The 17461-nt window shown below is 35.6% G+C and overlaps 1 protein-coding gene across 3 annotated transcripts in view; it reads right to left on the bottom strand.

Annotated features, from left to right (window-relative positions):
* Nucleotides 1–983: 983 nt before the first annotated feature.
* LOC145694401 (sulfotransferase 1C4-like) overlaps nt 984–17461 on the bottom strand; it is a 51053-nt gene continuing 34575 nt past the window's right edge. For 2 of the 3 annotated variants that reach the window (XM_081770583.1, XM_081770584.1), the window contains exons 5-8: nt 14100–14226; nt 12346–12440; nt 8889–9069; nt 984–1230 (exon numbers count right to left, since the gene is read on the bottom strand). In XM_081770583.1, coding sequence (XP_081626709.1) covers nt 1124–1230; nt 8889–9069; nt 12346–12440; nt 14100–14226 — 510 coding nt within the window. In that variant the 3' untranslated portion in view covers nt 984–1123. Of the gene's footprint in view, nt 1231–4379; nt 4561–8888; nt 9070–12345; nt 12441–14099; nt 14227–17461 lie in introns of all 3 variants that reach the window. The other variant, XM_081770585.1, reaches the window with a different exon arrangement.

Raw genomic sequence — 17461 nt, 5'->3', positions numbered from 1 at the left:
ATCTGATTTTTGTCCACGCTGTATTTGCATGCGCTGTTTTTGTCCACGCTATTTTTGTCCTTGCGCTGTTTTTATCCACATGATATTTGTATGCGCGTTTTTTGTGCTTATATCTATTTAACTAGGAAGCGTACTTTTCAAGTATGCAACCTGAAACACAGCAAAGACATTTGGGTTGCTAAACTTAAGGGACTTCTGTTGTAATTGTTCCTGACTCATCTTTCCTAAGGATGTCTATAAAAATTGTAAACGGTCTTTGGAAGTGGTTCTCAACCTAATTCCTATTTTGACCCGCTCGTGTGAGTGCAAGCCGAAGTGAGTAGAAGCCCAGTCGAGAGAGGTGAGTGCGAGCCCAAGTGACCGCGAGCGCAAGTGATTACGATAAGAGTTGAGGGAAGTGGTCGCAAGCGCGAGCCTAATTGAGATAGGTGATCGCGAGCCGAGTTGAAAGAAGTGAGCTTGAGCGGGTTTTTGTCTATTTGCTGTTTTCGCTCACGCGGTATTTGCATGCGCTTTTTTGTCCTTGCGCGGGTTTTATTCATGCGCTGTTTTTGTCCACGCGGTATTTGCATGCACTGTTTTTGTCCACCGGGATTTTGCATGCGCGGTTTTTGTCCACGCGGTATTTGCATGCACTGTTTTTGTGCTTGCGCGGTTTTTGTTCATGTGCTGTTTCTATCCACGCGGTTTTTGCATGCGCGGTTTTTGTCCACGCGGTATTTGCATGCACTGTTTTTGTGCTTGCGCGGTTTTTGTTCATGTGCTGTTTCTATCCACGCAGTATTTGCATGCGCTGTTTTTGTCCTTGCGTTGTTTTTATCCATGCGCTGTTTCTGTCATTGCGCGATTTTTGTTCATGCGCTGTTTTGACCGGATACCGTATTCTGTACACAACTGGGTTCTTTAAAGAATCGGAGGGTTTACTGGTTGTCTTACAGCAAGCTAGGAGTCATTTATCTAATTGAAGAATGAAAACTAACTAGTAAAATTTATTTATTTATTATACATATTTCACTATAAGATTTAGTTCTTTAGTGTTTATGAAACAACAGAACATCATACATCTCTAACAGCCATCTAAGAAATGAGTCAAATATACAATATATTTGTTGAAAACTTAAATTCATTCTGGAAATCTGAGATCTGTGTGCTTTAGGTTTTCTTCTACCCATTTATCGGCCCTTGCCTTTACCTCTGGGCTGAATTCTTCCTTCCACGCACCAATTTTACCTTGAAATAAATCATACAAGAACAAGCATTAAAGTCAATGCTATAAAGGTAGGTAACGCTATGTAAAAATTTGATTTGAACAGTTAGCAATAAATTATGAAGATTCTAATATGCTATATATTAGAATTCTGTTTGTTTCTATAAACGAAAATTGCTGTACATGTAGTGAAATTTAACACATTGACCGCCATGTGAGTCATATATGGCTCACGCGTTGACTTTTGTTTGGCACTTATCTGAGTCCCTACGAGAAAGATTGTTTTCTTTTCCAATACGATGTTTCCACTCACTATTTTAAGTGTGTAACTGTATTGCATGACATTTAGCTTTCCGAATTCACGGAAAATATGTGAAAATGTTAACTTGCTGAAAACGCAAAAATACAATTTGTTTGGGCTTTTATTCAGCTGTGGTATTTCGCATTTTAGAATTTAGCATATTCAAATAATACTACCTAAAGACCTCAATATTCCAAGTTTTTGAACCAGATCTGGCTAATGGCGGGAAAGAATGTGTGAGCCATATGGCTCACGGGGCCTCAGAGGAATAAATTTACGTCAGGCCCTGTAAACCATATGTTGCTCACATGAAAAACAAGGAAATTGACACTTTTTAAATTAATACCTGTATATTGTTGCAAAATTCTATACCATTAAAAGCAAGGATCTTATAAAATAGAGTATCTGCCCTTACAACAAAATCTTGAAGCCATACGTCACAGTTTCGCCACCCCTACTCTGCCTACCCCGCCCAATAGAATCGCAATGTTTTGAGCCAACAATCATGGCGGAAACGAAAGTAGCTAATCAAACGATGGCAGAAACGAGAGTAGCCAATCAGACGTGCCGATGCTCGGTTGTTTTTTGGTTTCATCGATTTAATAGGATGAAGATACATATGGGCAGATCCTCTATTTTTAACATCCTTGATTAAAATTGTAAAAGAAATATATATTAATATGCAACAATGTATTATTAATTTTTAAAAGTGCCAATTTCCTTGTTTTTCATGTGAGTCACATATGGCTTACAGGGCCTGACGTAAATTTATTCCTCTGGGGCCCCGTGAGCAAGATGTGGTTCACGCATTTTTTTTTTTTTTCGCCATTAGCCAGATTTGGTTCAACAAACTTGGAATATTGAATATTCAGATGTCTAGGTACGTATTATTTGAATATTCCTTCGTGGCCTGGTAATGACCGTAAGGCAAACATACATTGACGCCATGATTCATTCTCAAAAATAACCTATCCACATGGTTTCCAGAAAACTTTTCCATTTACAACAGAGATTAAATATAATAATTATATCTCCACAATCATGCCGTGAGATTAAGCAGATAACAAAGGTACAGTCGCCAGCAAAGTTGGTAAATCACATTATCATTTCTTTAATAGTTTTAGAAGTTTGAAATTGACCGATTTGAGTGCAGCTTGTCATGTAATTGAACTACCTGGAGGCCTCCAGATAATAACATGAAAGTTAAGAATATTTACGAACTAGGGTTGCCAACTCTGGAAAATAAAGAAACCGGCAATCCTTCAAAATTCCCGATGATGTAGGTCTCTGTTCAGACTCATCCATGGGAAGGAAATGTACTATCGTGAACAAAAAAGCATTAGCATATGTGATTTTAGTTTAGCGTCCCTTTTCAGCAGCGAGGCTATATGAGACATTAGCACATGTATCCTTAGTACATTCATTAATCAGCTTAATAGATACATTGTGCTATAAATGAGAAACTGAAATCGGCATTGATCATTTTATTGGCCTTTATGCAGAGACATTCTGACACGTGGTTACCGTCATACTAAAGAGTACGACTAACATGTTTCCTGCAGTAGTCAGGACTTTAGTATGACGCTAATCATACGTCAAAATGACTCTGCTTAATGGGGCGTTTACACTTGGTCGATTTAGTCGCACGGCTAAATCGACTCGCTGCATTTGCGACTAAATCGAAGCAACTAGGCCGAATGGGATCGATGGATGTGTTCAATTGTTTCAACCAAAATTGAATGCTCCTTGTCGACTCGCTCTCCTCTGGTCGATTCGAAATCGACTGGCAATTTTAAAGATGTCCAAGCAAAAAGTAATTGGTACAATTTGCGATGTTATAGCAGAAGAAAATAGAATCGACCACAGAAAATAGAACGTCTTTCAATTCAGTTGCTAGTCGATTGGTCGCTTTCGATCAACAAGCGATTAAGTTGAAGTCCTGTTTACACGGTCGATTAAGTTGAAAGTGACGTCAATTCAACTGAATCGAACGCAAATCGACTAAGTGTAAACGCCCCATAAGGCGGATTGTATTCACCAGTGACTGCCAGTTCTTTAAAATTATCGAAGCAGATGAACAAAAGTATATTAATCTTTACTTGACAATATTGGATTTGAAAATGAAATTTATTCTTTAAACTTACACTTCAACTACAGGAAATTGCTTTAAGAAGTCCTTTTTCACTCTCAATAAATGTATAAAATTTCTTACAAGTTAATTTCAAATTTTCGCTGATAGAGTCCCTGTCATCTCTTTAAAATTATCTAAACACATGAGCAAAATATATTAATCGTTGAAAGATGGTGAAAGGTGATAGTTTCGGATTTAGAGAATGAAAGTTACTTTTTAAAACTATATATCGATCTGGATGCAATTGTTTGGCACTAGACACAAATTTGAAAAAAAAAAAACGGTCATAAAGAGGCTGGTGAGAAGTTTGTAGCGGTCACCGGCTTTAATCAAAATAAGAGCAATATTTCCGGCCAGGCCGGTGAAAAACCGGCCAGTTGGCAACCCTATTACAATTTTTTTTATTACTTAAAAAAAAAGTTTGTTCAATTAGCGGCTTATTTTTATTCTCACAATTCTGGCACAGGTAAAGCATGTGGCTTTCGCCATTTAGTAACTACATAAAAGTTTAATGAAGCACTAAATATATCCTATTAATGACTGTTCCTGACTTTATATTGGTAATAACTGGTTCTGTGATTTAGGAGTTTTTGTAGGTTCGAGGTTATTTCAGACATGGACCTAAAGCTTATATTGAAATCCAAACCACGTTTTCGAAACGGATCTCGAGAGCCAAGGTATATCTACGTTGATTACAATGCAAAACAACAATACATTTTTAAAAATAAATTTGAATTTACCTGTTCGAATGAAGGGTTGCTCTTTTTCAGATTGTCTACCGATTATATGAGTTGTGTTATTGAGAGAAGAAATAGTCTTGAAATTACTAAAATCTAGATGTTCCGCCAATCTAGTGATTTCTTCATGACTGTAACTCTTGTTCAGAAACGTCGCTGCTCTCGAAATCGCATTAGGTAGGTCCTGTGCCATGAAAATTTAGTTCATTATTAATTGCAGCAAACATAATTAATCAAATAACACAGGCCTACAGAAAAAAAATTTTTTCTTGGTGCCTAAAATTTTAGAGCTGATTTTAACTATGTGTGGGGCGCTGAATCCAATAGTGTAAGCAGTTTTTTTCTATCAGCTCTACTTTGGTAGATACAGGCTATTGTACCAGTAGTGTTATTTACGTTACAATGTATGTGGAAGAAATATTACAATCCAAAATAAATATGTAAATTATAAATGATGTAACCACTATTTCTGCATGCTTCTTGCAATAGTATACAAAATAAGCAAAAGAAATACAAATATTCTCGTAATAACAAGTTTGAATATGATCTTATAAACTCTGCAACTCAAATAAATCCTACTGTGCTCTATAGAGATTTCTATTTGGAAGAACGGCGCTCTTTTCTCATTAGTGCTGCTATCTGTCGGTACTAAACGGAAACTAGTCATATAGTAGTTCCAGGAACGTCCACTAGATTGCATTGGTATTCTACTTGGCTAGTGGATCGTAGTTGTTGTCTTGCAGGTGGAGTGACATGTTGGAAGATGTGAGTTTTGTTCTGAAATCATAACTTGTATCGCGTATACTAAGGCTTTATATTTAACATCCGTGTTAGTGGCCTGAACATAAAATGAGTTCAAGTCGAAGAAGTTGTGTTAACCATCCTGATGTGTTTTGCTACATATGTGGTGAGTACACATTTAAAGACAATAGAAAACATATCATTGACTTTGTAAAAAAAGCATATCATGCATATTTTGGTGTACGCCTAGGGGACCAAGATAAAACGTGGGCTCCACATATTGTGTGTAAAATGTGTACTGAACACTTGCGACAGTGGACAACTGGAAAAAGAAAAAGTCTTAAGTTTGGTGTTCCAATGGTTTGGAGGGAACCCACAAACCATGTTGATGACTGTTATTTCTGCCTGGTAAATGTTACGGGTATGAATAGAAATAACCGGAACAAGTGGACATATCCTGATCTGCCTTCAGCAAGACGTCCAGTTGTTCATTCCGATGAAATACCAATCCCAACGTTTCACCACTTGCCAGAGCTTTGTGAGACTGAAAACGAACGTAGTGAACATTCTTGTGACATGGATGATGGAAGTGACAGTGATTATGAGGGAATGTCAACAATTCCTCAACAGTTTAATCAAGATGAGCTAAATGATCTAGTTAGGGACCTTAATCTTTCAAAAGAATCGTCTGAATTACTTGCTTCCAGATTGAAGGAGAAAAACGTACTAGAACAAGGAACTAAAATCACATTCTACCGAACAAGGGAAAAGGAGTTTTTACCATTTTTCACTGAAGACACAAATCTCGTATTCTGTCACGATGTTAGAGGTCTCCTAGAACACATGGGTCTTCCAGAATACAATCCAGATGATTGGCGCCTGTTTATTGATAGCTCCAAGCGAAGTTTAAAATGCGTCCTTCTACACAATGGCAATAAATATGGCTCAATTCCAATCGCTCATTCAACACGACTGAAAGAAGAATATGAAGCAATTGCTTTGGTTATGGAAAAAATTAAATATCAGGACCATCAGTGGGTGATTTGTGTGGATTTAAAGATGGTGAACTTTCTTCTTGGACAGCAAAGTGGCTACACAAAATATCCTTGTTTTCTATGTCTGTGGGATAGCAAAGACAAAGCAAACCATTGGTCAAAAAAGAGTGGCCGCAGAGAGACGACATGGTTGTTGGTAAGAAAAATATTATTAACATGCCTATTGTTGAGTGTGACAAAATCATTTTGCCACCTCTACATCTCAAGCTCGGTTTGATGAAGCAGTTTGTAAAGGCGCTAAATAAGGACGGGCCGTGCTTTGCTTACATGGGAAACAAGCTACCTCAGATCAGCACAGAAAAATTAAAAGCTGGAATATTTGATGGTCCCCAAATAAGACAACTCATGAAAGATCCGGCTTTCGTGGAGTCCATGAATGAGACTGAACGTAGAGCTTGGACCTCATTTGTAGAAGTTATCAAGAATTTCCTTGGCAATAATAAAGCTGATGACTATGTTGAGCTAGTGAACCAGATGCTTAATGTATTCCAAAAACTTGGATGTAATATGAGTATCAAAATTCATTACCTGCACAGCCATTTGGACCGTTTCCCAGACAACGTAGGCAGTCTGAGTGAAGAACAAGGTGAAAGATTTCACCAAGATATTAAAACAATGGAGGACCGCTACCAAGGAAGATGGGATGCCCATATGATGGCAGATTACTGCTGGAACCTAAAAAGAGACTTGCAAAGAAACATTCAAGGATGTCACGAAAACGAAGCTTCCGAAGTGTTGAATAGATCGTTTTGAACAAATTATTTGATTTTTTATTCATAAAAACTATTATAAAATGTAGTTACAGAGTTATTATGTCCTTGATGTTTGTGTTTATATGGTTTTCATTATTTTCAAAGTGTTCCAAATAACAGATTTAAATGTCATAGTTTTCTTTTCACTTACAGTAAAACAGCACCTATGCAATTTTCAACGTTGTAGCAGGTCAGTCTTGCAATTCCTATATCTCAAAAACTAAAGCTGTTAGGGGAAAACTAACGCCATATTTGGATTCAGCGTCTCAATTCTACTTCAAATCAGCTAAGAAACACCCGGCACCAAAACCACTGTAAGCCAGTGTAATTTATACAGAAGGATGTGGTAAGATATTTTGTTTGTATCAAACTAATGATTAGAAATCTTAGTTAACCATTCCTATGGGAAATATATAATTCTATTTTAAGTGGATTTTTTTTTTTTTGGTAACATTAAAATATAGATCGATGCTGCTGAAGTTTTCACGAATTTGGGTACAAATCTAATATGAATTTTGAAATAACAGAATCTCTCTTTTGTATATAATGTGAAGTTTCTAATACCATAAGGCCACTGCGAAATGTACAACTGAATTTGACAGAATTATCTGTATTTTTTTTCTCTCTCTTAGAAACGCCTGCTCTCTTTCTACGGTAGCTGTAGTAATATTTCTTTCCATGTTGATAGAAGGGTTTTTCTTGAAATTTAAAAAAAAATCCAAATCTCCTTCCAGTTTCATAACTTACTTATCCGTGTAAAATTTAAGAAATTTGGCAACGTTGTTAATAGTTTTAGGAAGATCATTAAAATTTCAACCATTTTAGCGATAAATTTGAAATATGTATGGTAACTATACGAAAAAGGGCGATAATGGGAGTTTTATAATCATGTAAGGAAACTTTAGTCTCTACTTTGGTTATCAACAATAGTTTCACTTAAAATACTTTAGGATAAACAGTTTGGCAAATACACAGAGTTAAACTCGCAACAATGTTGCTATATCAATAAAATAAATTCTCTTCACAAAAATGCACAACCAATAGCACTTAATTGCATTTTGTAGATAATATCTGGCTTATTTTCTAAAAGGCTCAAGTTTTTGTTTTTAAGTTATTCGCTGAGACTTGGAAGCATTGAAAAAGCGTGAGGAAAATCCTTAAAAGACTGGAAGAGCAAGGCAATCAGCTAATTGAATAGAAAATAAAATAGGTCTACTACTTGTTTTAACGTTGGTCATTATAGAGCAAAAACTGTAATGGATCTCGAGAAGCGGTTTCCTGCGGTCCATTTATCGACCCAAGAACCCATTTCATCCCACTGTTAACTTTCCGCTAAATCCTTGATGGAAATATATTACGTCTTCCAGTTTCAACGTTAGCTACTGAACAAAAACGATAGGAGATATCGAGTTTTTTCTGTATCGATTTCTCGTTCTAGAAATACAACCCTCTATTCAAATCGGAAGTGGCAAATATCTACCACATCTGGATTTGAACGCTAAGAGTAAAAGCTAATAGATGTCTAAAATATTTTTTCCGTAATCAATTAAGCGTCCCAAAAATGTATTCCATTCCTACTATAATATCTCTACTAAAACCGGAAGTGTTAGATATACTACAGTTCCGGTTTCAGTCTTTATTGTATAAATATCACGCCATACAAACCAAACTTTACACGTAGTGTACACGCAACACTGTTACTTTTTATATAGCCTTTCGAATTACGTAAATACACTATTCTTATAAATTTGAACTAGCAGAGTCAAAGATAACATTCTCAGGTATATCTCCTCATCCAAATTCCTGCTGTTACCAGTAATGATATACATCATCCTTAAACACAAGAATCGATTCCATCCTAGAAAGCAAGTATAAATTTAAGGTACTAGCCCTAGAGCTGGTACAACTATCTACAAGACCACTCCGAGATCTTTAACTGAACTTGATACGACGATCTCAGTTACCTTTCCGTAGAAATGCCTGCTCTCCCCTTACGACAGCCCCAATAATATTTGTTTCCATGTTGATAGAAGGGTTTTTCTTGAAATTTGTAAAGTCCAAATGCTCTGCTAGTTTCATGACTTGCTCATCTGTGTAGACTTTGTTGAGGAATTTTGCAACGTTCTTAATAGTTTTAGGCAGATCCTGAAAATATCAACCATTTTAGGACAAATTTCAAACACGACGGACAAAAGCGACTAGTACATGTAGGAAAACTTGAGTGTTTAAATTACTTCAGGATGAACAATTTGGCAGACAAAGTGAAACTCACACTAGGGTTGCCAGTTATCACTCTGAAATAAGTGTTATCTACAAAACTGCACTTCAGTCTTGAATATGTACTAACCTCTCTTTGTTGATCAGATGTTATCATAATTTAAAAACACTAATATATTCATTATTTCAAAAAAAAAAGTGTATATTTGTGCTCTAATTTATATTCCAGCATGTTCCAGTTCACTTAGTTAAAGATTTGATTCGGAAATCTACATTATGATATCTTAATGCGAGGAAAAATAGCCAATATTTCACCTATAGTGTTGTGTAAAGCTTTGTTATTGATGTTCGTATAAAAGGCGATAAAATTTCTTTCCAGTGCTTCTAACGATACCTTATTGTATGTTCTAAACTGTACGTTAGTGGAATCAATAGTATATCTTCCGTAAAGTAGTTTTAAGCTGCATGCTTAGGTTAAGGTTCATTCCAGCCTCGATAAAATTTTAGTTTCGATTACACCATTCTTCTGGTGCCACGCTATTTTAATGGATTTTATTTTATGTCTTCCTTTTCGTATAGTTTCTTACATGAACACAGTAGGAAGTTCGAAATCATGTTTTCAAGACTTGCCAGTATGATAAAGAGTCCTTACCTTCTACTAGTTTGGATTTATATATATATATATTTTTTACACAAATAATTGTTTATCAGGCAAACACGTCAGTTTTTATGCAAATTGTCAATTTGTACACAATTATTTGGGCATGTTGCACAAATATTCCAGTGTAAAATCTCTTAAGGAAACTTCAAGCAAGAAAAGCACAGTATGATGCGCGATTTTGGCATGAATAATCTTTTTCAGCGCATAGAAGTTGCACATATATTATCAACCTGTAGGAAATTATTTGGACACGCTGTATACAAATTATATTGTAAAATGTTTTAGGAAATAGTATCAAGGAAGGAAATCACAGGGTGTGTGTTTTTTTTTATATGAATATTATTTTTATGACACATCTGTTTGCACACATATCAATCTATACGCAATTGTCTGTTCACATGCTAGGAAAATAGTACATAATGTTTTACGGAATCATTCAAAGAAAAGAAGAAAAGTATTTTTTTTTAATCTGACGACCTATTGTAAACCTAAACGGAAATTTAAGTCATTTTAGTTAAGTACCAACCATTAATATGATGTTATCGTTCTCAAAAAAGCATCAAATACTAATCTTCAAGCATAATTTTTTACGTTTATTTTTTTAGAGAGACATGTTGATGTAATCTACATTTGTAAATTTTCGGATCAAGTAAAGACAGTCGATTACTGGTACACAGTTTGCATATGAATTCGCAATCGCATCGGTTCCATTGGAAGCAGTACTGTGATAATTCCGGCATGGATTATCTCACATATATATGTGGGTCAAATACCACTCGACTTATCAGGCATTGGCCTGAATCAGCACGACTGAGCTCGAGTGATTTCGCACTGATAAAAGCCTGCTGACTCGGATCAACCCAGACTGGAGTCCCAGTGCAGAAAGTCTCAGGGTATAATTTCAGCTCTATTCATAGTAAGACTGAGGGACTACCTTATCAGACAGAACGAATGACTCGTGGAATGAATCCATTTCAAAGTAGGTCAAACTTCTCCTCGCGGCAGTCTCTTTTCATATGGCTTATCTTACTTTATCAGCAAGATAAATAATGCTAACATAGAATTCACTTGTATCCCCAATACACAGGGTGGCGTAGGAAAACAGGAAAATTTTAATTGACGTACAATGCACTAACCAACATAGAAAAGGATACATTTAATGATTCAGATGCATGCCATTAACAATGACATTAGCTAGGGCAATTACAGGTTACTTTATTTTTTGAAGACGTAGGAAAGATGTGCCCCATCTCGGTATACACATTATAATACTGTGTTTATATGATATTAGGGGATGTTTTGGAAATTTACTGGAATGCTCAGTTTATTACGCCTTAAGGAACGCCAGTGAGTCCTTTAATTCTCCGTTGCAGTTCAACGATGTTTGCAGTACGTGTAGGCCTACTATACGCTATGCTTTGGAGATGTCCCAATAGATTCGCCACTAAGTTCAGGGGATCTCGGAATCCATAGAATGTCACCGTTCTTATCAAATGCTTTCACAGCGAACACACGTTCCGCACAGCCTTCAGTACTTCATTATTCCTAAATGGTCAAGTCTTCTCAATGTTGTCTTATTGGTCCCAAACAAATGCCGACAATACAGTGTTGCTAATTCTAGATACAAAATTTCTCGTTTCCATGCGCTACTCTCTATTTAACTAAAAGAATTATATTTCACTGTATTTCACAAGGGGCGGGACTGTGTAACGCTAACGAAAAAGTTAGGAAAGTGAGATGGATATTCTTATATAGCTATTCCCAGGTTTGTATCCCTTTGAATGTTACTGAAACGAAGTTAAACGTATATACTCGTATGACGTCCCATTTGTACTTGCTCACTCGGCATCTGAACACCATCTTTCATCGCTTTCTCACTGGTAACATTCAAAAGCGTACCAGTTGTCGTCACGTAACCCTATTCTTCATACCTCAAGACCACCTCCACATTCACGAAAAGTGATGCTCTCTGTATGGTGGAATTGTCGGCAAGTGGTGCATTATGAGCTCCTTTCACCTGGTCAGCTGACCTCTACTCTCAAGAGTTGCAAAGGTGCACTGTCAATTACTGAAGAAGGAGCCGGCATTGGTGAATCGCAAGGATATGCTGTTTCTGCACGACAATACCAAGCCACATGTGGCATACAGGACACAGGAGAGACATCAGCAACTTGGCTCAGAGACTGTGCCATACACCATATTCACCAGACCTTGCGCCAGTAGACCTTGCTTGTTTCATTCCCTCGACAATCACCTCTGTGGCGGATCCTTCACAAAATGAGGGAAACCTGCGGAACGCACTCACGGACTTCTTTTGCAACCTCGACCGCTGAATTTTATCACCAGGGTATTGTACGGCTGCACGAACGTTGGCAAAAGGTGTTCAATGCTGATAGAGATTACTTTGAAACCTAAAGACACGTACTGTCCACTGAATTGCTCTTTGTTTACCACTGCTTTAGAACGGTAAGAACTTTTTTTGTTATTACTTTGTACATAAACTATACTTATTTTCTAAACACTAGAGGAAACAAAGTCATCACCTTTTTCATGTCCTCATAGAACAAGAATAATAAATTTGGATGATTCCTTCTTTCCCAGCCTTGGATAATGTGATCCCAGAATGGAGCATACTGAACTGTGAAAAGTAATAAAACAAACAAGTCATAAGACAAAAAAGAAAAGACCCCATCGGTAGTAATATTTAACTCGAATTGATGAAATTCGAACAATATGCTTTTAAAAAAATGTTATTAAAATATGGAAACGAAATAGTTATTTGTACCATGTATTTAAATAAAATACTAATTACTCGCACACAGAGAAATTCTTCAAATATGTTGTAATTACGAATATTCAAGTAATTTTAATCTTTTCTTGTATGAATTATTTCTAAGTGGACTTCACATTTGAACATAAAACGAGAAAACAGAATAGAGAAGAAAAAGCATATGACCGTCCAGGTGTTTGTGAGAATTATTATTGGCACCTAATCAAGGATGTTATAAAATAGAGGATCTGCCCTTACAACAAAGTATTGAACAAAATACGTTACAGTTTCACCATCCCTACTCTGCCCACTGCGCCCAATAAGAGCGCAATGTTTTGAGCCAACATTCATGGCGGAAACGAAGGTAGCCAATCAGACAATGACAGAAACGAGAGTAGCCAATCAGACGTGCCGATGCTCGGTTGTTTTTTGGCTTTACTGATTTAACAGGATGAAGGTATATATGGACAGATCCTCTATTTTATAACATCCTTGCACCTAATGCTATTTTCATGCAACAACGGAGTCTTTTTCACTCAAGCAACAGTAGAAATTTCCTGCCAATTGTCTGATTATCACTTGATGACGTCATATAGTATAAAAAGATTAATAGTATCATAATTCAAGTATTATGGGATGAAAAAATAAAGATTTTTAAAATTACGTTTCGCCATTTGTTTATAGGAATTCTGGTTTCAAGTGCCAATATTATTAATGTCTAAGATAGTGTTTGAATGAAAAATGATCCTTACATTAGGAATAAGTATCATTATGAATGAAATTAGAACGGAAACTGAATCTGAAATACAGATCCATTATTAATAATACAAGACTGCTAACTTTCTTGCTAAGGAAAGACTACCCAAAATCAAATTTCCTTTTCATACACTTAACAAACAAAAATATATGTAATTAGTACTAACAGCGATACATACATGCACAGACAGAGGTGATCATCAGCGTATTGTAGTATCTTGGACTCTTTGGCGTGTGACTAATATTGAAAAACAAAACTTCTATGAAAATCAACGATTCCTACAAAAGTAGTGCGAAATGTAACATTTTTGTGACGTGTCACGAAAATATATATTTTCAAATTAGATGGGTGTCTTCTCTCTATTGTACTGCCACGAAATCCTGAAATAACGTACAACATATATTGCTTTACAAACATTGAAGCTTGTTACACAGCGAGAAAACTGGAGTAATTCTCCTTGTTATAATAAAATTAAAAAAACTTCCGGCGGGAGCTCATGTGGTTCGGATTCCACGTTAATCAGTTGGTCCACGTCTCCTGTAGCCTCGCTGCTGAACGGAACGTTAAACTCAAAATAAAACAAAAAATTAAAAACTTTCGAAATTGCTTTGGCAAATGTACTGTTAACAATTAGATTTTACGCTTTGCTTTATTTTGGGAAATACTTTCAAAAGATTAACTTATTTTCGAGTATTACAAGTTTAAGATTTTTTTATAATCTTAGACTTTGTTCCTTGAGTTTTTGACTCAACCATATTCCGTTAACTTACCATATCCTTTTTCAAAATAATCCCAATATTTATCGAAGTTTCCTCTGTAACCAATTACATTCAAAAGGCGATTGTGGTGATAGCCAGAAATAGCAGAGTCCTTTGGGTTTCGAGCTACATACACAACCTGTAAAGATAAGAAATTATTGTCAGAATTTTATTGATTTATACGGAGTTCGTCGGTACTTATTAGTTTGATATCGTGGTTCAATTCACGGTTCGAGCTTATGTGATTCGGATCCCACGTTAAAGATCTAGGATGACGAGTCTCACATGGCCTCGGTGCTGAAAAGCGAGTTAAGTCAAATCCTTTTGAATTCAATCAACCATAGATTTATACAAATTTGCGAAGACTGCAATATTGAAATGGTATAAAGCAGTGGTTCTCAACGTAATTTCTATCACGATTCCTATTTTATCATATCCTCTAGCCAGCGACCGCCTTATAATTTCTGGTTTGTAATAAGCTTGTGTTGGATTTTTAATATATCTATTGCGGAAATCCCACGATATCCATTTATTTTTATAATAATAGAATCCTTTTTCTTATATATAATGGTTACAGTAACAATAGTATATTCCCTACGATGAAAGTACTGTTTCAAGATGGATATGGAACACCTTCATTGAAGAGGCCATCAAAATAGCTGATTAAGTCCACAACTTGTTAACAAACTAAGAATTATCGTGCGACAAGTCCTTGCAACTGGTTTTCTGTAACGAAGACTTCGACAAGTTCTGGCTGAAGAGAGAAGATTATCCTGGTTTGGTATATGCTGCTTTAAAAGTAATAATTCCATTTGCTACATTGTACCTGTGCGAAAGTGGCTTTTCTTCCATCGTAAGCATTAAAACAAAGAAAAATAAAATCGCTTATCAGTTGAAGATGACTTGATAATGTGCGTCACGAAGATTGAACCGGACATTGCCGCACTAGTGAAATCACACCATACTCAGGTATCTCATTAGCTTTCAATAATAATTGTATTTCAAGATGCAGGTTTTGTTGCATTTGTATTTTTCTGGTATTTCAATATGCAATGTTCATTAGTTTCATATCGTACCTCTTTCATTTAAATTGATTTTTAAATAGCTATGCACTTGTTGAAAATGTTTAGTAGGTCTATTTTTTGTTGTTCTTAACAGTATGTATAAAAATAAAATTCAGAATAAAATTCAAATAACATTTAAAAATATTTTCCGGTATTAGATTCTAATTTTATTTATCTCTTCCGCTTATCTTTGCAACCTCCGTCACGAAACCCTCTCGTGACCCCCCCTAGGGATCACGACCCCCAGGTTGTAAAATTGGCGTCTTCCCATCTCGCCCAACGATTTATCAACCACTGATGTCTCCAAGATAACGAAGTGCGCCATTTTAGGCGAGATGGGAATTACCATCTTGCATAATCCCATCTCGCCTAAAATGGCGGTAAGATGCAAGAAGGGAATTTGTGCACTAAAGAGGGAATTGCTGCACTAGCATTTTTACTACCAACATTAAGAAATTTTGAAATCATATGCACATTTCAAAAAAGAAATACTCAATGTATAATCTTTCGTACATAAGAAAATCAATAACCTGATTTCAGTATGTTTCAACCAATATTGCTAATTTCTGTCAATTACAATATAAATATATATTAATCACCACACAACAAGAAAGTATATTAATGCTCATGTTAACATTATTTATCCTATATGGAACAGGATATACACACAAACACATGCAGAGAGAAAAGAGAAGCTATCTTATTTATTTGTTTACGTATAGAGAATACTACAGATAAAGATACCCATTTACAGTATTCATAGTAACAGATATAGGCCTACATGTAACAGAAGGATAAACATAATGAGTGATTAATCATCGATTCTGTCACTTAAAGAATTTACTGTTTTAAAAAAAATAGTGAAGGACATTGTGAATATATCAATATTTGGATCAACCACACAAAGTTTGTTGTAGAGGTCACACATGCTCCAAATAGGTGATTTTTTTCTATTATAATGGTTTCGTGTCATTATATTGGTTACATTATATTGTGAAATAAGCCAGCTTTTGGACATCTGGTGTTAGGTGCTTTAAATTTCATAAGTTCAAGTAATTGTGACACTTGGATTTTGTTGTGTATAATTTTGTATAGAAAGCAGAGTAACCAAACTTTTATTCTGGATACAATGTTCAGTTGTTTAATTACAGATTGATATGTTTCAAATTTAGGACATACTGTTTCCTTAAAAACTAAATTCCTTGCGAATGTTGACTGCGTCATTTCTATTTTATGGCTGTATTTTTTGCTTGCAAGGTTCCAGATTTCGGCAGTGCATTCAAGTTTCGATTTAACGATTGCATTATATATCGTTTATAATATGTCTTATTTCTTGAAAACCCTTCCACTTCTTAGCGTGTGCCCTAGATTTCTACAAGCTTCGCTCACAATTTTTGTTAAATGTGGTGGGAAAATATTAGTTTGGTGACCAAAGTGTCCCCGAGATTCTTAAACTCTCCGATTCTTTTAATATTGACGTTGAGAATGCAATAGTTATATTTTAGGGACGTGTTCTTACGCGAGTATGACATTATAAAACATTTATTTACATTGAGGTTCAGATAATCGAGTTGACACCATTTGGAAACCTCATTTATGTCGTTTTGTAAATATACCGAGTCGTTGTCATTACTAATACATCTTCCGAATTTTAGGTCATCTGTATATAAAAGGCTGCATGAACTTTGCAGGCAATTGGGAATATTATTATTTAAAATTAAAAATAAAAGTGGGCCAAGATTTGACCCCTGAGGGACCCCTGAGAGCACTGAGTAATCGTCAGTTTGTATATACCTCGATACGATACCCTTTTAAAAATACTAAAATACCCGGTGGTATTAAAATATCGAAATAGAGCTATAGCTATTCTTGAACTCCAAATTTACAATAGATAAATTATCATTTATGACACTTGATTGTAGTTTACAATCGGCAAAATAGTTCATAAGACTATAGTTCATAAGAACTGTTCATAAAATTCACACACTATAGTTAGTGAATCATAGTCTATGACTCATTACATTTTTTATAATTTCTGTTCGAATGAATAGTTTAGTGGGCGACTTTCTTAGGAATGTTAATACTTGAACAGCAAACCACTATATATTATATGAAGCGTTTGGGGTAATAAGGGCAAACTCGCCATTGATTTTTTAAAAATACTTTTGAGTGACGATAGGACACAAGATTATATTATGGCAAATCGACAGAGAGAGAGAGAGAGAGGAAAAAAAGCGTCTCTTCAAGTTCGATATTTTAACACTCCTTAAAACGTTACCATTTACATCCTTCTTTTTAAAAAAAAAATCG

Source organism: Thermobia domestica, chromosome 9 (assembly GCF_964235325.1).
Source record: "Thermobia domestica chromosome 9, izTheDome1.hap1.1, whole genome shotgun sequence".
Classification (NCBI taxonomy): Eukaryota; Metazoa; Arthropoda; class Insecta; order Zygentoma; family Lepismatidae; genus Thermobia; species Thermobia domestica.
The sequence above is the reverse complement of the archived record's forward strand: the minus strand, read 5'-3'. Positions and strand labels throughout refer to the sequence as shown.